We start from the raw sequence: 20,227 nt of genomic DNA on the forward strand, positions 1-20,227 counted from the left end.
ATTTTCCCCGTCGCCACCATTTTCTCACTGCTGCAGCTGCGTGTTAGACGGCACCGCTGTTGCTGTGTGCGCTATACCTTGTTAATTTCAAGCCAATTTTCGCACAAATCTACAGATAGCTTGGGAGTAGGGAATAGTTGTGATTGCAGTCCTTTTAAGGACTAGGTTACAGCATTTCCTACGACTTTTATCAGGCAGGTCTGTGCTCTTAAATAGATAGATTGTGGGAGTAAAGACTAATTGTAATTGCAGTCCTTTTCAGAACTAGGTTACATCAGTTCCTATCAGTTTTTGCCAGGCAGGTCTGTGCCGGTGCTGTGCAAGTTTTTTTCACAGCATTTGGCTAAATCTACCAAAGCTAATCCTTTTTGGCCTATTGCAGAGTGTGTTAGTCAGTGGAGTAGCCTATCTGTGTTGCAAGATATACCACCTGTGTATAGAATACCAATTTTTTTACTGCACCTAGTGAAGTAAAATCTTTTGGGCATAGCATCATTCTATTAGTCCATCTATACTGACCTCCATCAGGTTGCAAATTGAATATAATTTTTTTCTGCATCTAGCTCTGAAAAAGTATTTGGCCTTCTAGCAGTGTGTGGGACTTGTTCTATTAGTCCATCTATACTGACCTCCATCACGCTGCAAATTCAAAATAATTTTTTGCCTGCATCTAGCTCTGAAAAAATATTTGGCCTTCTAGCAGTGTGTGGGACTTTCTCTATTAGTCCATCTATACTGACCTCCATCAGGTTGCAAATTAAAAATAATTTATATCTGCATCTAGCTCTGAAAAAATATTTGGCCTTCTAGCAGTGTGTGGGACTTTCTCTATTAGTCCATCTATACTGACCTCCATCAGGTTGCAAACTGAATATAATTTTTTTCTGCATCTAGCTCTGAAAAAATATTTGGCCTTCTAGCAGTGTGTGGGACTTTCTCTATTAGTCCATCTATACTGACCTCCATCAGGTTGCAAACTGAATATATTTTTTTTCTGCATCTACCTCTGAAAAAATATTGGGCTTCTAGCTGTGTGTGGGACTTGTTCTATTAGTCCATCTATACTGACCTCCATCAGGTTGCAAACTGAATATAATTTTTTTCTGCATCTAGCTCTGAAAAAATATTTGGCCTTCTAGCAGTGTGTGGGACTTTCTCTATTAGTCCATCTATACTGACCTCCATCAGGTTGCAAATTAAAAATAATTTTTATCTGCATCTAGCTCTGAAAAAATATTTGGCCTTCTAGCAGTGTGTGGGACTTTCTCTATTAGTCCATCTATACTGACCTCCATCAGGTTGCAAATTAAAAATAATTTTTTGTCTGCATCTAGCTCTGAAAAAACATTTGGCCTTCTAGCAGTGTGTGGGACTTTCTCTATTAGTCCATCTATACTGACCTCCATCAGGTTGCAAATTCAAAATAGTTTTTTGTCTGCATCTAGCTCTGAAAAAATATTTGGCCTTCTAGCAGTGTGTGGGACTTTCTCTATTAGTCCATCTATACTGACCTCCATCAGGTTGCAAATTAAAAATAATTTTTATCTGCATCTACCTCTGAAAAAATATTTGGCCTTCTAGCTGTGTGTGGGACTTGTTCTATTAGTCCATCTATACTGACCTCCATCAGGTTGCAAACTGAATATAATTTTTTTCTGCATCTAGCTCTGAAAAAATATTTGGCCTTCTAGCAGTGTGTGGGACTTTCTCTATTAGTCCATCTATACTGACCTCCATCAGGTTGCAAATTAAAAATAATTTATATCTGCATCTAGCTCTGAAAAAATATTTGGCCTTCTAGCAGTGTGTGGGACTTTCTCTATTAGTCCATCTATACTGACCTCCATCAGGTTGCAAATTAAAATTAATTTTTTGTCTGCATCTAGCTCTGAAAAAATATTTGGCCTTCTAGCAGTGTGTGGGACTTTCTCTATTAGTCCATCTATACTGACCTCCATCAGGTTGCAAACTGAATATATTTTTTTTCTGCATCTACCTCTGAAAAAATATTTGGGCTTCTAGCTGTGTGTAGGACTTGTTCTATTAGTCCATCTATACTGACCTCCATCAGGTTGCAAACTGAATACAATTTTTTTCTGCATCTACCTCTGAAAAAATATTTGGGCTTCTAGCTGTGTGTGGGACTTGTTCTATTAGTCCATCTATACTGACCTCCATCAGGTTGCAAATTGAATTTAATTTTTTTCTGCATCTAACCCAGCCAATAGTTTTGGCCTAATACCACAGTTTGGCCACTCAGCTCTGCTCGGTTCCCATCCATTGTTTTTTTGTGCAAACAACTCCAAAGTTGTGAATTAGTTAACCACCAAAATGAGTGGAAAAAGGCCTGCTGCTGGTGGAAAGGGGAATAGGCGTGTTGGGAAGGGGAAAAAAGGTTGTGTCCGTGGGGTAGGTGTTAAAGCAACAGTAACATCGGCAGAAGAAAGACCATCTTCCAGCCAAACTAAAATGTCTACTTCTTTTAGCGGACAATGTGATAAGATCCCTTTCTTACGGCCACGCCAATCGCTACAAATTCCAGATGAGGCACAAAAACGGCAGGTGTTTCAACGGATATCAAGTGCTCCTTTAAGTGGGCTCTCCTCCACATCAACTTCAACATCACAAATACTCCAGTCCTCAAAGGTGTCACCCCAATCGCACTTGCTTCCTCACAGCTCCCAAATCTCCAGCTGCCCGTCTGAGTATGAGGTAGAACAGATGGTTGAGTCTGCAGAGCTGTTTACTCATACTATAGCCTGGGAATCAGAGGTCGACTCCAGCGCTTCTGTGAATCCAGACGAGAAAATGATCTGCACTGATGCCCAGAATCTTTATGAGTCGGATCCAGGACCAGACGCAGAAGGTTCTGACCATAATGTAGACCCTCGTTCCCAAACTGTAACTCCTGTTGGTGGAGACAATGAGGAAGACGATGATGAGACTCAAATACCTGATTGGAGCGACAACTTTAGTTTTTTGTCAGGGCAGGAACAGGTTGGCTCTGAGGACGACGGGTGTGATAACGCACAGGGTGATGATGATGAGGTTGGACATCCCACTTACTGTCAACCCACAGTCAGCCAAGAGATGAGGTCAGCAGAGGAGGTGGAGGAAGATGCTAGTGACGACGAGGTCAGGTTGCGCCTTCCTGGACAGAGACGTAGTACTGGAAGCACGTCAACAACTGCATCCTCAAACACAACTCTGCCTCTCACCACAAGTCGTGGTGGCTCTTCAGGTCGCATGGGTGCTAAGCCTTGCATAGCCTGGGCATTTTTTCAGATCGATAAAGATGACCCAACTCGTGTTATCTGTAACATTTGTCAGCAAAAGCTAAGTAGAGGCCAAAAAATACATAGTTTGAGTACTTCATGCATGAACCGGCACATGGACATGAAGCATAAGTTGCAGTGGGAAGCTCAGTGTGCTACAATGCGGCCTACCACCGTCTGCCATATCTTGTGCATCCGCGGCTTCTTCATCCTCTGTGACTGAGGGGACAGCAGTCACACCTGTTTTGGGGCGTAGACCTGCCACCTCTTTACCCGCAACAGCCAGCGTGATTGGCAGGTCATCATTTTCTTTGGAGGTGGTAACACCAGCTGGTGTTGAGCGTTGTCCGACATCGATAGCACCACCTTTGGATCAAGGCAACCTAACATGTCCGCCTGCATCTTCCTCACAGACCGTCAGTTTGCCGGGGACACCCTTATCAACCCCGTCTAAGCACAATAGCCAGCCCTCGGTCCCTCAGATGTGGACAAGTAAAAGACCATTTCCTCCTAGCCATGAGAAAGCTAAGAGGTTGAATTTCACCATCTGCAAGCTCTTGGCTACAGAAATGCAGCCTTTCCGCCTGGTGGACACAGAGGATTTTCGAGACCTTATGTCCGTCGCAGTGCCCCAGTACCAGATGCCCAGTCGGCACTACTTCTCAAAGAAAGGTGTGCCTGCTCTCCACCAGCATGTCGCACACAACATCACCGCTTCTTTGAGAAACAATGTGTGTGACAGGGTGCATTTCACCACAGACACTTGGACGAGTAGGCATAGACAGGGGCGTTACATGTCGCTGACTGGGCACTGGGTAACTATGGTGACAGCAGGACAAGGGGCTGCTGTCCAAGTCTTGCCGTCCCCACGAGTTGTGCGTCAATCCTCTTTATGTCAAAGTTCCTCCACTGCTTCTGCCTCCTCAACCTCCTCTAGGTCTTCCACCTGCACCCAAAGCCTGTCTGGTCATGCCACAAGCATTCTAACTGCGTAGAAGGGATCCTGCACACCTCCTTACCATGCTGGCAGTAGGGCTCAACGTCATCAGGCGGTTTTTACTTTGAAATGTCTGGGAAATGTGAGTCACACAGCTGAGGAGTTGTGGTCAGCTCTGGAGAACCAATTTCATGAATGGTTGTCTCCACTGGACCTGAAACCAGGGAAGGCCGTGTGCGACAATGCTGCAAACCTGGGTGCGGCCCTTCGCCGGGGCAATGTCACACACATGCCTTGTATGGCTCAAGTGTTGAACCTGGTTGTCCAGCAATTTTTAGCCCACTATCCCAGACTAGATGGCCTTCTGCAGAGGGCACGGTCGCTGTGTGCTCACTTCCGCCGTTCGCATCCCGCAGCTCAGCGACTTACATCTCTACAGAAGTCGTTGGGCCTGCCACTTCACCGGCTAAAATGCGATGTGCCTACCCGGTGGAATTCAACTCTGCACATGTTGCAGCGACTGTGGCAGCACCGACAAGCCCTGGTGCAATACGTTCTGACGTATAGCCTGGGCCAACGAGATCCAGAGGTGGGGCAAATCACGCTGGAGGAGTGGTCTCAGATCAGGGACCTATGCACCCTTCTGCACAGTTTTGAAATGGCGACGAAGATGTTTAGTGCTGACGATGCCATTATCAGCATGACTATTCCAGTGATTTACATGCTGGAGCACATGTTAAACAGAATTCGGAGTCAGGTGGTGGCACAAGAGGAAGTGGAGGAAGTAGAGGAGGAGGAGTTGTATGCGGAAGGGCTAACATCTGCAAGGTCCAGACGGTCGGCAGCACCAAGGCGGCAGGCATGTGAGGGTGGGGGAGATGGTTTTACCAGGGCGCATGGTAGCAGCCAAACTAGTGAGGAAGGTGCAGGAGCCCAGGAAGAAGTGGAGGACGAACTGATGGAAGACTCATCAGATGAGGGAGACCTTGATCACATTTCTGTTGTGCGAGGTTGGGGGGAGAGGACAGAGGAAGGAAGCATGATTGTTACCTCGTCACCAACACAACAGGGACTTGGTGCTCCTGGATGCGCAACACACATGAGTGCCTTCTTGCTGCACTACCTGCAACATGACCCTCGAATTGTGAGAATTAGAAATAATCCTGACTACTGGGTTGCCACACTGTTAGATCCCCGGTACAAAAGTAAATTTGCAGAAATTATTCCTGCCATAGAAAGGGATGCACGCATGCAGGAGTATCAGCAGAGACTGTTGCAGAATCTTACATGTGCTTTTCCACAAAACACCAGTGGTGCACGTAGTGAATCTCACAGTTTCAACTTGCCAACCGTGGGACCGTCAAGTGTTCAGCACTCAAACCGTAACAGAACCACAGTATCTGCTGGTAACATCAATTTTGCGGAATCATTTCACCACTTTTTTAGCCCATCCTTTGCAAGGCCACAGGAGACAAGAAGTCTGACACATAGTCAACGCCTAGAGACGATGGTACAGGAGTATCTCCAAGTAAACATTGAAGCCATGACTGTGTCACTGGACCCTTGCTCTTTTTGGGCTTCCAATCTGGATAAATGGCCGGAGCTAGCCACTTACGCCTTGGAGATCTTGTCATGCCCCGCAGCCAGCGTTCTGTCTGAACGTGTGTTCAGCGCTGCTGGTGGTGTGCTGACAGATAAGCGCACGCGGCTCTCCACTGATAATGTAGACAGACTCACGTTCATAAAGATGAACAAATCATGGATCCGAAACGACTTTTCTACCCCTGTGTCATCCTGGGGAGAGTAAAAGCTTGATGATTGGTTAAAATCACCCTACCAACCGTTTTAAGCTTTCAAATTACTAATCATGTTTATCTGTATCTTGGCTGGAAAATAATTTGGGCTTTGTAGCAGTGTGCAGCACTGATTCTATTAGGCCATCTATAATAAGCTCCACCAGATTTAAAATTACTAATCATGTTTATCTGTATCTTGACTGGAAAATAATTTGGGCTTTGTAGCAGTGTGCAGCACTGATCCTATTAGGCCATCTATACTAAGCTCCACCAGATTTAAAATTAATAATAATTTTTAGCTGCATCTAGCCCGGAAAATAATTTTGGGGCTCCGAGATGCGCAAGACACATAAGTGCCTTCTTGCTACACTACCTGCAACATAACCCTCATATTGTCAGAATTCGAAGTAATCATGACTACTGGGTTGCCACACTCTTAGATCCCCCAAACTTTTCGATCAACCTTTTCATTTTAATAAAGACCAAAAAAATGGTCATTTTTGAAATTATAAGCATTAGCAGGTTATTAGAAACTGAAATCAAACAGTTTTCAACTCAAAACTTTATTCTAGGTGATGTTACATTTTCACATAGGACCCCTTGTTCGAAAGGAGCTTCTGAACTCTCTCGTCCATTGAATTTGTCAGGTTTTGGATGGTTTCTGCTTCAATTGTTTTGCATGAGGACAGAATACCCTCCCAGAGCTGTTGCTTAGATGTGAACTGCCTCCCGCCATCATAGACACTCCTTTTGATGATGTTCCAGAGGTCCTGAATGGGGTAGAGGTCAGGGGAGCATGGGGGTCACACCATAAGTTTGTCCCCTTTTATGCCCATATCAGCCAGAGATGCAGATGTTTTATGTGCAGCATGAGATGGTGCATTATCATGCAAAAAAATGATCTTGCTGTGAAATACACGGTTCTTCTTCTTGAACCATGGCAGGAAGTGCTGTTTGAGAAAATCCACATACATTATGGAGTTCATCTTTAGCGCCTTCAGGGATCCTAAAGGGGCCGACAATCTCTCTCCCCATGATTCCAGCCCAAAACATTACTCCACCTCCTCCTTGCTGGCGCTGTAGCCGTGTTTGCGTGGGGTGTCCATCAACCAGCCATCCACCACTCCATCCATCTGGACCATTGAGCGCTGCACGGCACTCATCCGTGAACAAAACAGTTTTGAAATCAGTCTTCATGTAATGTTTGGCCCACTGGAGCCGTTTCTGCTTGTGTGAAGTGGATAGAGGAGGTCGACAGGATGGCGTATGCACAGCTGCCAACCTCTGAAGGACCCTGCATCTTGTTGTTCGGGGGACGTTGGAGGCACCAGCAGCTTCAAAAACTTGTCTGCTGCTATGACAAGCCTTTTTTGCCGCTGCTCTTTTAACCTGACGTAATTGCCTGTAGGAAAGAGTCCTCAATTTGCCCTTATCAGCACGCACACGTGTGTACTGTGAATCAGCTACATACTTCTTGATTGCCAAGACACTTCATCCTGATCATCGCACAATGTTGATTGTAGTCATGCCTTGACCTAAACACTCCACAATTTGTTGCTTCTCAGCAGCCGACACATCCTTTTTCTTTCCCATTTTGGCAGAAAATGTAGGCTGCTTAATAATGTGAGACAGCCTTCTTAAGTAGTCTTGCCTTTCATTGGACACACCTGCCAAACTAATTAGCACAGGTGTCTGCAATTGCTTACAGTGATATAAAGAGCCCTGACACACATCACCATCAATGAGTTTAACTGACAAACAAACAAATTCTTCCCTTATCACTCCTAAACACTTTTTGCATAATAATTTGGAACACAGTGTACATGTGCTTTTCCACAAAACACCAGTGGTTCACGTAGTGAATCTTACAGTTCTAACTTGCCAACCGTGGTCTGTATGGAGTTGTTCAATAAAGGGCCCAAAATTAAAATAACATAGATGGGAGAGGTCTCTATGAATAGGAATTCCTAAGTATTTGATACCCTGTGAGGGCCAGGCAAAGGGAAAGTTGGACTGGATGGAATCCTATATGGATTTGGGGAGGGAGACATCGAGGGCCTCAGACTTCGCTGCATTGATTTTAAAATTTGACCATGTAACAAAGTGATCTATTTCAGCCATAACAGCATGGATGGATATATGTGATTGAGTGATATATACTAGGACATCATCAGCAAATAGAGAGCACTTGTACTCGGTGCCTCCCACCTCAATCCACCTAATATTGGGGTTATGATGAATTGATGAAAGCAGGTGCTCCGTCACTAGGATGTATAAGAGAGGGGACAGAGGACATCCCTGCCTTGTCCCATTGGTGATTGTGAAAGGTGATGAAAATGTTCTGATGCACTCCCTGGGCCTTGGGACACCCGGAGCCGGACCCTTTTTGGTGGATGCTGGTGGTTGTAGTCTTCGTGGCGGCGACCCGGTTCCGTGGCTCAGGGTGGTCAAACCAGTGGCGGAACTATTTATGTGGTTTTGATGCTTAAATGTCCGACTACGCCACCCGTGGATTGCGGTCAGAGTGAACCGCCGCTGCAGGGCAGACCGCTGAGGCTGGTGTTGTGGGTGCAGCAGAGCGTAGCATAACTCCCCACGGGAGGAGTATAGCCTCAGGGCAGTGTATGCGGAGGATGGGGGTGATGGTGCAGGGCAGCAGCAGTAACGACACGGAGTCAGTGATGCAGTCCAGGGCCTTTACTCACAGTTCTTATTATCCAGACCACGTCTGCAGGTAACGGCTGCCCACGTCGTACTGTGCTCACCAGGTGAGGGGCTCAGACAACTCCCAGATAACTTTGGAGCGCTTCACAGGACCCCCTTTGTGTGTCCTTTGTCTGGCCTTTCTTACCAACCCTTCTGTCCGGCTGCCTCGGGCCTCCTCTTGGTAAACTTGGTGCCAGTTTCCCTGACCCTATGTGGTGCGTTCCTAGCGGGTGTAGCGAGGGGCTGCGCCACATAAAATGTCACAGCCTCCGGTTTCTAGCTGAGGGTCGTTTCCTGCCTCCACTAGTTTCGGGGACCGGTCTCCCCCTTTGGCCTGACCCCTCCACGCAGGTGGATTCGGGCGTGCGGTGGCGACTCGCCCGTCCGCACCCCTGGGATCCCTTCATTCCTCGTTCCTGGAGCCTTCTCCGCTCCTCTTCCTTCCTTCTCCCTCTTCCAGGCCTGGGCCTCTGTTACTAGGCCTGCCTCCGGAGCAGAGCTCATGCAGAGCCCCTGCTCCCTGCCACTTCTGCTCAGACTTCTCTGCACTGAACTAAGATGGTGCCCACCTTTTATACTCCCTTCTCAATTCACCCAGGAACTGCTTCCTCCCTGCTCCTGCACTACAGGGTTCCCCTTCCTCAGTGTTCCCTCCCCCCACTCCAGCCAGGGACAGGGACTGTCGTGCCCATCTCAGAGGCATATTGGTCGCCCTGCCCCACGGCAATGTGGTATAATGCATGCAGGTGTCGGGTCCTGATCCACACTCCATCCTTACCTGAGAGTGAGATATCACACCTCTGGGTGAGGTGCAATACCTCTGTAGCAACCGAGCCCTCAGGGTGCTACAGTTCCATTTATCTTCAGCCTAGGTGACGTATTGTGATACAGGGCCGTGATTTTGGCTATAAAAGGGTCCCCTAGACCCCTACCCCAAGCTTTTTAAGAGAATCATATATGGCGTGCCAGGAGACTCTATGGAATGCTTTCTCAGCATCCAACGAGAGTATCTAATTACAAATTTTTAACTGCATCTAGCCCAGGAAATACTTTGTGCCTAGTAGCAGTGTCTGCTAGTCAGCGGATTATCCCGGCTGTTAAGCAAGCTACACCACCTGTAGTTTGGACACTTAACTTTTTCAAAGGAAATGCTTCGGGACCACGGGATACTCAGTGAAGAGCATCAGGAGGCACCCCAAGGCATAGGGGCTGGGACTGGCAGTAGGATGCCTTGCGGTGGACAGCCGAGCTCGATCCTTATAAAAGCTTTTTAACTGCAGCAGCTTTAGTGGACGCTACTGGAGCTGGAATTACGCGGCTGCTGGCATGAGACTTGCCCTCCAATAGATCCTTGTAAATGGATTTAAAGTGTATTCATTCAAATTAGAGAGACAATTTAAATTAAAAAGCTTAGAGCTGCCTCCACCACAGGGGGGCTCGCTCGACCCACCAGCGGACAGGCACCAGTATTGGGAGAGGGGGGCTGGCCGTCAGGGTTCACCGCGGCTCTGGCACAAACCCGGCGACACGGAGGTGGCATGGGCAGGAGCGGACTGAACGTGTCGGCTTCTCACTTTTTGGATTTTAGAAGGGCATGACATGCCTATATCTGTGTCTCTCCCTCCTTTTACTCCTCCACCTCTTTTCTTTTCGCATGACTATATGTACTTGTCACTTTTCCATGTGTTAGTTGTGTCTTCAGAGCAGTTTGTCAGCTTTTGGACACCTTTGAAGGTGTTTTCTATGTGTTTCTATGTGTTTTTGTTTGCCTGCCATTGGTTTTAACGGTGTTCGAAGGTGTTCGACGAACAGTTCGACGAACAGTTCGGCGAACACACGGGTGTTCGACGAACCGAACCGAACTCGAACACTACGGGGGTGGCTCAACACTAGTTGTTACAGACATCTGGTGAGAATTTCATGTCAATAGCACTTTTAGAAAATTGGTGACATGTTCAATACTTATTTCACGCACAATAAACATTTTAAAAACTAAAAAAAACAATGGCAGAATTTCACAGCATTAGAATCTTTTTCTAGTTTTCCAGTACATTTTATGGTAAAATTAATTGTGTCATTCAAAACTACAACTTGTCCCACAAAAAAACAAGCCCTCAGACGGCTACATCGTTTGAAAAATAAAAAAGTTATGTCTCTGGGAAAAAGGGGAGAAAAAAAACGAAAGCAAGAAAAAGAAAAATCTCCCAATCAAGAAGGGGTTAAATGAGAATTTAATTTTGTAGTTGTAGATAAATAAATTATGCTTAAATGTGAGTTTTGCATTTTCCTTTGAATTGCAAAACCAACTTTAATCTGTCATGTTGTATTTAGCAACCATTCTAAGGCCTCATTCAGAAGTCCGTTTTTTACGTAAGTTTTCTATCTGTGGTTTTCACGGATAGAACATGCAGTCATTATATTCTATGGAACTGTTCATGTGTCAGTATTTTTTTGTGATCATGTGTCAGCAAATAAATCAGAGACATGTCTATTTTTGATCCTGTCACAAATCAAAATTACCCATACAAATCTAATTACAGCACACATTGCCACGTGTGCAATCCATGTGCTATCGGGCTCTAAAGGAGTTGCCAGCCTTAGGCTTCACTGTATGTCACTGCAGACTTGTGAATCCTCACATCGCGCGCACTGCTTCTCCAGTGCTGGCATGGGTGGTTATGCGACCGCAAGTATGTGATTTGCATACTTCCAGCTACATTTCGACTAGACTATGTCCCATCTAATCTGCATGTGACTGTATGTATGCACAGTACTTGGGGTCATGCGCCTGCTGTTCCCGATGCCAGCACTGGAGAATCCTCACAGCGCACAGTGCGTGCAATGTGAGTATTCACAAGTCTGCAGTCACATACAGTGACTGCAGACTTGTACCCTAAGGCCGGACAACCCTTTTAACATTGCAATGGGTAGACGAAGTTTTGCAATTTTTTTCTCTCACGAGAAAATCACTGCTAAATCAATAAAGGTAAAAATTTAAACACTGACCAAAAATCTCTGACATCTGACTAAGGCCTAAGATTGGGTTGACATAGCATTTTCTCCTTGGATCAGTGGCAACACTGGGGCATTCATCTGAACCCCAAGCAAAACGGGATTTGAGAGCATGCGCTGATGGGGCCAATGACCATAATGCTGCAGTTGAAGTCTCAGTATACTCTGTCGTGCATCATTTTCGGCCATATACGCTTAATGGAGGCGGGTACTAAGACGTACACTATATCTTGGTGTCCACCTGAACTGGGCGTATACAGCCGACTACATCTACGTTATGTCCAACAGGGGTGTGTTTTATTAATAAATATTTAAATCATAATATAATTAGTCAAAATTAGATATTTTGTGTACAATCTTGTTATTTTCAGATTTATGCTTTTATTTAGTGGCCTCTACTACAATAATAATCAGTGACTTTTGAGGCACTAAATTAATAGAAATAGCTTTTAAGCATATTTCCCAGATGTTTTAAATGCCAAGTGGTAAGTGTACTACACCAGAATATAAATATACCTACTTTGTTTGAGTTATTTCCCCTCCAGAGGCACTGACACTTCGTTTTAGTGTGCCTGCAAAATAAAATGTAATTAGCATCCTGTTGTCTACACAAGAAATATATAATCTTCCAAAATTCGAATTGTATATTTCTATCTTTAACTTTCAAAACCATAAAATTATTTTTTCAATTTTTTTATTATTATTAAATGCTATTGAATGTAAATTTATTTTAATGTGATATTTCGTTAAACGAATTCATGTTGTTATTATTATTTTTGTTTTCATTGTAATTATAATTTACTTATTTAGTACACTATTAGCCTTTAAATTTATTTTAATGTTAAAGCAAATCTGTCACTTGCTACCCCATCTGAGAGCAACATGATGTAGATGGAGACCTGGATTCCAGTGATGTGTCACTTACTGGACTGCTTGCTATAGTTTTGATAAATTCACTGTTTTACCTGCTGCTGATCTTTCACTTCTCTAAATGCTGAGCTTTGATTGGCTGCTTTCTGTGTATAGTGTGCATAAGCAGAAGGCTGCCAATCAGTGTTGGAGGCGTGGTTGGACTAACTGGCAAGAGGCCAACTAGTCCTCTAGTGATAATCTCCTGCTGATAAAACAGTGAAAAATATCACAATATATATATAATCAAAAACACAGAAAAGCAATTAGTTTACTTTTATATTTTCAATAATATACTTTTTATTAAGGGCTTTTTTTTACAAAACAAGGGAAAGGGGAAATAAAATATGATAAAGACAGTATAGTAGTATTACAACAGTTATATCATCCTAACAACAAAACTTACAACTTGGAAGAAGAACCTGGGAAAGGATGCAGGAGAGAAAGGAAGGAAAGAAAGGAAGGAAAGGGAGAAATGAATGCAATGGGAAAAAGGAAAACAAAAGGGAAGGATAAATGAGGAAAATAGGTAAAGGAAGGTGAAAACACAATAGATCATCTACAGTATAATCATTGTTATGGCATCACAGGATTTCAGTTTAATTATATTAAAATAATAAATTATCTATATACTTTATGGATAAAAGAAGATGTTATTTGTTTGGAGAGGTATTCTTATTCAGGGAAAAGTATGAGTTCCAGGAAGACCATATAGACTAGTATTTCTTAAGAGAGTTGTTTCTTAAAGCATAGGAATGTTCAAAAGAATTGTGAATAAACATTTTATCTATAATTTCTGAGATAGTAGGAACATTTACTGACTTCTATTTAGATGCAATAAGTAGCTTTGTTATAGCAAATATATGAATGGAAATATGATTTATCTTCTGTGGGAGTGTATTTGAGTCAAGAGATAAAAGGGCTAATTGTGGTAACATTTTAACCATAGAATTGTTGATTTTATTCCACAATTTAAAGATCTCATTCCATAATAACACAACTTTAGGGCATGTCCAAAAGATATGAAATAAGTTGGCTTTTTTTACTTTTATATTTTCAAGACAATTACAACAAATATTCTGCAAGGTCCAAGATGAACTTTGTCATAACTTACCATTCCTATTGTCCTTGCTTTCTGAACAAAATGTTGTACCTTCTTGCTTAAATTTTGATTCTGAATATCTATCCAAAGCAAAGTATTTTAGCTTATTCACAATATAGTTAATTATATACTCCTTGCACATTGCCCATATTGACTTTTTTATTTTTTGGCTATATGGGTCTAGCTTAGAATAATCTCCCTTAACTTCATGCCTGCCACTCTTTGAACCTGCAGCAGGGGCTGATTGCTTCTTGGCCTGGTCCTCTCATGGTTTGCATAAATATAATTAATTCTTGGGTTCCTTGAGAGCCAAACTGGACGTCTGTAGGTCACACCCAATGTCTTGTTCGAAAATTCCCCTGCACAGGCTGTACTCTCTTTCCATAACCAATGTAAATACTTTTGGTTATTAAAGAGTCTGAGAGAAGTAGTTAGGGGTCTCAATGAATCCTGTGGAACAGAATAAAGCTTTTTTATTGTCACATAAGATACCAACTGAATTTCTGGACACGTGAGAAAATGTTGAAAATCCTGCCACAGTGGTACCATGGTTCTTCTGTTCATAAGATATCTCTCTAGTGCCTAATATATGCTGACATGGTCAGACTGCCATAGGCACCATGCTACATATATGGTTTGTTTGCCCAGTTATCAAACACATCTGGGAAAAAAATCCAAATTCACAAGTCTGGATGATTGAGTAACTTGAGACCCACACCGATGATAGTGTCATTGTCCAGGTTCCATCCCTTATGGGGAAAAAATGGTGCTAAGGCATTTGCTAACTGCAGCTAGGCCAGTCATACCTCAATAATGAAGGTCAATAACCTGTTTGCCATGGAAAATGTTATGGCAGGTGACTATGATTGGGTGGGAATTGGATGTTTCACCCCCAGCAGTTCGCCCCCGGGTACATTTCGCACCCGCACATTTCATCCCCTGCATTTGGCCCCCAGGATGTTTTTCCCCGCACATATCGCCCCAAGTTCGCCCTGGTCTGGGGGTGAAACGTGCAAGGGCGAAATGTGCGGGGGCAAAATGTACCTGGGGGAAAATTGCTGGGGGCGAACTGCTGGGGGCGAAACTTCCTATAACCGATTGGGTTGATGTAGGGGCTACAATTAGTGATGGGTAGACTCGTGGAAGTTGGAGTCCATCGAGTTTGGCCGATCTTTTAAAAAAAAAGCTTGGTTCGGGTACCAAAATGGGAGGCCCGAACATTGAGCATTTCCAACACTGACATCTGTGTGACAGCTAGAGAAAGACCGGTTTTGATCGCCGGTAACCTTACACGTTACTGTCGGTCATAGCGCGGTGGTACCCAAGCTGTCATACAAATGACAGCAGTGAACCAGCAGCTGTGACCAGTGGTGAAAAGGTTACCACCGGACAGGCATCGGCTGATGAGAGTATTCACCAGCCAGCGCCTGTGCATAGTTATAAATCTGTCAGTGAGATAATTAGTGCAGTGTGTATTTTACTGTACATGTATTTGGCAAATAAATAAATAAAAAAAATGGCATGGGGTCTCCGCTATTCATGATAACCAGCGCAGATAAAGCTGACAGCTGTCAGCTTTATCTTGGCTGGTTATCAAAAATAGAGGCGTCTCCATGTTGTTTTTTTAAATTATTTAAATAAATATTATCAAAGCCAAATACTAGAGATTTAAATTAACCCCTTTAAAGCCTGGGGCATAATAGTACGCACCAGGCTATCACCCTCGGTTCAGTGAGGGCTCCGGCGCTGAGCCCGCACTGAACCGGGCACATGTCAGCTGATTTATACAGCTGACATGTGCTCGCAACAGCTGCGGGTGGAATCGCGATTCACCCGCGGCTGTTAACCAGTTAAATGCTGCTGTCAATCTCTGACAGTGGCATTTAACAGCGCCGCGCCTGAAGCACGTCACTTACCCTGCCCATCGGTGACCCCATGAGTCACCGATGGGGGGGGTAAGTGACGCAGTGATCGTGGGTCACTGATGGGTGGGCATGACAACCCTGGGTCTGCAGCAGACCCCAGTGGTTGTCATGTACTGATCGCTATGAGTGCCACCTATTGGTCAGCGCTCATAGCACAGGAGCATTTCTGCTACATAGAGGTGATCTGCTCATCACCTCTATGTAGCAGAGGCGATCGGACAGTTGCTGCTTCTAGTCTCCTAAGGAGACTATAGAAGCAAGCAAAAAGTGTAAAAAAAAATTTTTAAAAATATTGAAAAAATTTAAAAAAATATAAAAGTTTAAATCACCCCCCTTTCGCCCCATTCAAAATAAAATAATAAAAGAAACCCCCACATACACATATTTGGTATCGCAGCATTTAGAATTGCCCGATCTATCAATATAAAAAAAGAATTAATCTGAAGGTAAACGACGTAACGAGAAAAAAATTCTAAAAGCGCAAGAATTACGTTTTTTGGTCGTCACAACATTGCAATAAAATGCAATAAAGGGCGATCAAAACATCGGATCTACCCCAAAATGGTATAAAAAAAAACTTCAGCTCGGCACACAAAAAATAAGCCCTCACCTGGCCCCAGATCCCGAAAAATGGAGACGCTACGGGTCTTGGAAAATGGCGCCATTTTTTTTTTTTTTTAAGCAAACTTTGGATTTTTTTTTCACCACTTAAATAAAAAAGAACCTATACAGTCATGGCCAAAAGTTTTGAGAATGACACCAAAATTATATTTTCACATGATCTGCTGGCCTCTGGTTTTTATTAGTGTTTGTCTGATGTTTATATCACATACAGAAATATAATTGCAATCATATTATGAGTACCAATAGGTTATATTGACAGTTAGAATGAGTTAATGCAGCAAGTCAATATTTGCAGTGCTGCCCCTTCTTCTTCAAGACCTCTGTAATTCAACCTGGCATGCTCTCAATCAACTTTTGGACCAAATCCTGACTGATAGCAGTCCATTCTTGCATAATCAATGCTTGCATTTTGCCAGAATTTGTTGGTTTTTGTTTGTCCACCCGTCTCTTGATGATTGACCACAAGTTCTCAATGGGATTAAGATCTGGGGAGTTTCCAGGCCATGGACCCAAAATCTCTATGTTTTGTTCCATGAGCCATTTAGTTATCACCTTTGCTTTATGGCAAGGTGCTCCATCATGCTGCAAAAGGCATTGCTGGGCGCCAAACTGCTCTTGGACTGTTGGGAGAAGTTGCTCTTGGAGGACATTCTGGTACCATTCTTTATTCATGGCTGTGTTTTTAGGCAAGACTGTGAGTGAGCCGATTCCCTTGGCTGAGAAGCAACCCCACACATGAATGGTTTCAGGATGCTTTACAGTTGGCATGAGACAAGACTGGTGGTAGCGCTCAACTCTTCTTCTCCGAATAAGCTGTTTTCCAGATGTCCCAAACAATCGAAAAGGGGATTCATCAGAGAAAATTACTTTGCCCCAGTCCTCAGCAGTCCACTCCCAGTACCTTTTGCAGAATATCAGTCGGTCCCTGATGTTTTTTCTGGAGAGAAGAGGCTTCTTTGCTGCCCTCCTTGAAACCAGCCCTTGCTCAAAGAGTCTCCGCCTCACAGTGCGTGCAGAAGCACTCACACCAGCCTGCTGCCATTCCTGAGCAAGCTCGGCACTGCTGGTAGTCCGATCCCGCAGCTGAAACAGTTTTAAGATACGGTCCTGGCGCTTGCTGGTCTTTCTTGGGCGCCCTGGAGCCTTTTTGACAACAATGGAAGCTCTCTCCTTGAAATTCTTGATGATGCGATAGATTGTTGACTGAGGTGCAATCTTTGTAGCTGCGATACTCTTCCCTGTTAGGCCATTTTTGTGCAGTGCAATGATGGCTGCACGTGTTTCTTTAGAGATAACCATGGTTAACTGAAGAGAAACAATGATACCAAGAACCAGCCTCCTTTTAAAGTGTCCAGTGATGTCATTCTTACTTAATCATGACTGATTGATCACCAGCCCTGTCCTCATCAACACCCACACCTGTGTTAATGGATCAATCACTAAAACGATGTTAGCTGTTCCTTTTAAGGCAGGACTGCAATGATTTTGAAATGTGTTTTGGGGGTTAAAGTTCATTTTCTGGGCAAATATTGACTTTGCAAGTACAGTAATTGCTGTTAAGCTGATCACTCTTTGACATTCAGGAGTATATGCAAATTGCCATTACAAAAAATGAAGCAGTAAACTTTGGAAAAATTACTATTTGTCTCATTCTCAATACTTTTGGCCATGACTGTACATGTTTGGTATCTAAGAACTCGTATTGACCTGGAAAATAAGAATGTCAGATCAGTTTTAGCATTCAGTGAACGTGGTAAAAAAATTAAAAAAAAACATCTGTGGTATTGCACTTTTTTTGTAATTTCACCGCACTTGGAATTTTTTCCCTATTTTCCCGTACACGATATGGTAAAACCTGTAATGTTGTTCAAAAGTACAACTCGTCCCGCAAAAAATAAGCCCTCACACGGCCATATTGATCAAAGAATAAAAAAGTTATGGCTCTGGGAACAAGGGGAGCAAAAAACGAAAATACAAAAACGGAAAATCCCAGGGTCCTTTGGGTGATTAAAATTACTATTTTATTAATATTATATTAAAAAATTGTATTCAAAAAGACATACACCACAAACTAGAAAAATTTAGTTGTGCCAATTCTGGCTCTTTGCCCGGCTCTTCCCACCTGCACTGGTGCAGTGGCAAGTGGGGTAATAGATTTGGGGTTAATGTCAGCTGTATTATGTCCCCTGACACCAAGTCCAGGGGTTAGTAATGGAGAGGCGTCTATTAGACACGTCCATTACTAACCCCGTAATCAAAAGTAAGAAAGACACACATAGAGCAAAGTCCTTTAATTGAACAAAACAGTCCCCCCAATAACCCTCTTTTTCCCATTTATTAATGTAAAACTAAAATATGAAATTTATACTCACCTGTCAGCCCTTAATCCATATATCCTACGACGAGCTTCAACTCTGCTACATCTGGATGTATCGCTGAGTGGTGACATAAGTAATGTGGGCACTCAGCCCGGCATCCACAACGAAGGCGGATGCACTTCAGCCTTTTAACATGCTTTGTTCGGGCTGCAGAATCTGAACATTAACATGGACTTCCGAGAAAAGTCCATGTTTGAGGTCCGGGCACGGACACTAGCTGTCCGGTACGGCCCCCGAACTTTAGCGCTTGGGTTCGCCCATCCATAGCTACAATCCTTAATAGTATGTATGTAGAACTGGTTAGAAAGATCAGTAGGAACTAAAAAATAATTAACCTATTCAGCGGTGACCATTTAAAAACATACTTATCACAACAAACAAAATAAGTCTTCATTCTATATTAGGGTAAGACTTTTTCAGTACACATATTTGTGAAAACATAAGTACTCTTCAACCGATTACTCTTACGCTAATTAAATAGTCAGAGTTGATAAATTGGAACATATGATTGTGTTCTAACATTTTTATTAGAATAATTGGCTCCATGTTGTTAGCATTAGAAAGCTCCTGATTTTCACATTGTTCCATTTCTCTGACTTTGTGAATACTGCACAGCCGTTTTATAGAAACAAAAAAATAAATAGAAAATTCTTATCTAGTATTCAGCATGTTAAGCTATGCTTAACTATACAGACCTACAGAAGACCCTTACATATGAGCAATATTGAAAAGTAAGGGAGTTACCCAAAGATGAAAGCTTCCACACAAGAACCTTCCTCTAAGTTACCCTTAGTTCTCCTTGTAAACTTTTAGCTATTACGCCCTTGTGAGTTCCACCAAGAATATACCGGAGTTTGTTAGGGAATAGAGTTGAGCCACCCCCGTAGTGTTCGAGTTCGGTTCGGTTCGTTGAACACCCGTATGTTCGCCGAACTGTTCGTCGAACACCTTCGAACACCGTTAAAACCAATGGCAGGCAAACAAAAACACATAGAAACACATAGAAAACACATAGAAAACACTTCAAATGTGTCCAAAAGCTGAAAAACTGCTCAGAAGACACAACTAACACATGGAAAAGTGACAAGTACATATAGTCATGCGAAAAGGAAAGAGGTGGAGGAGTAAATGGAGGGGGAGACACAGATATAGGCATGTCATGCCCTTCTAAGATCAAGAAAGGCTGGAGTAAAAATCTAAAATCAGCCTAACAACACCCAGACGTCGTGACAAGAAAATTAAAAAAAGAAATATCTTTAGGTAGAATGGCGGTCCCATTCAGAACACTTTCCTTACAAGACGTAGTGGTATCCCCGTTGTGAGTTGTGCCAAAAACGGAACCCAATACATTCGGACTAATCCACCATTTGTCATATCCAAGGGGCAGGTCCATAAATGACAACATCGACGCGGAACCAAGTATAGTAGTATATACTGTACATCCTTTGACAAGGCAATCAGGCGGATCAAGAAGTTGGGAAGGGTCACCCTAATGACCAAAACAGACATTGATGCGGCGTTCCGCTTACTTACTACCTGTGCCTCCGAATAGTGTCCACCTAT

The 20,227-nt window shown here is 43.3% G+C and overlaps 1 protein-coding gene across 4 annotated transcripts in view; it reads right to left on the minus strand.

The window, feature by feature from the left end:
- The window catches only part of NEK10 (NIMA related kinase 10), a 554,523-nt gene that overhangs the window by 180,017 nt on the left and 354,279 nt on the right, over positions 1 to 20,227 (minus strand). For all 4 annotated transcript variants that reach the window (XM_073678014.1, XM_073678012.1, XM_073678015.1 and 1 more), the window contains exon 29: positions 12,247 to 12,298. In XM_073678014.1, the coding sequence (XP_073534115.1) occupies positions 12,247 to 12,298 (52 nt within the window). The remainder of the gene's footprint in view (positions 1 to 12,246; positions 12,299 to 20,227) is intronic.

The sequence above is a fragment of the Phyllobates terribilis genome, unplaced genomic scaffold (assembly GCF_046119375.1).
Source record: "Phyllobates terribilis strain yellow unplaced genomic scaffold, ASM4611937v1 Scaffold_4__5_contigs__length_816908805, whole genome shotgun sequence".
NCBI classification, from domain to species: domain Eukaryota; kingdom Metazoa; phylum Chordata; class Amphibia; order Anura; family Dendrobatidae; genus Phyllobates; species Phyllobates terribilis.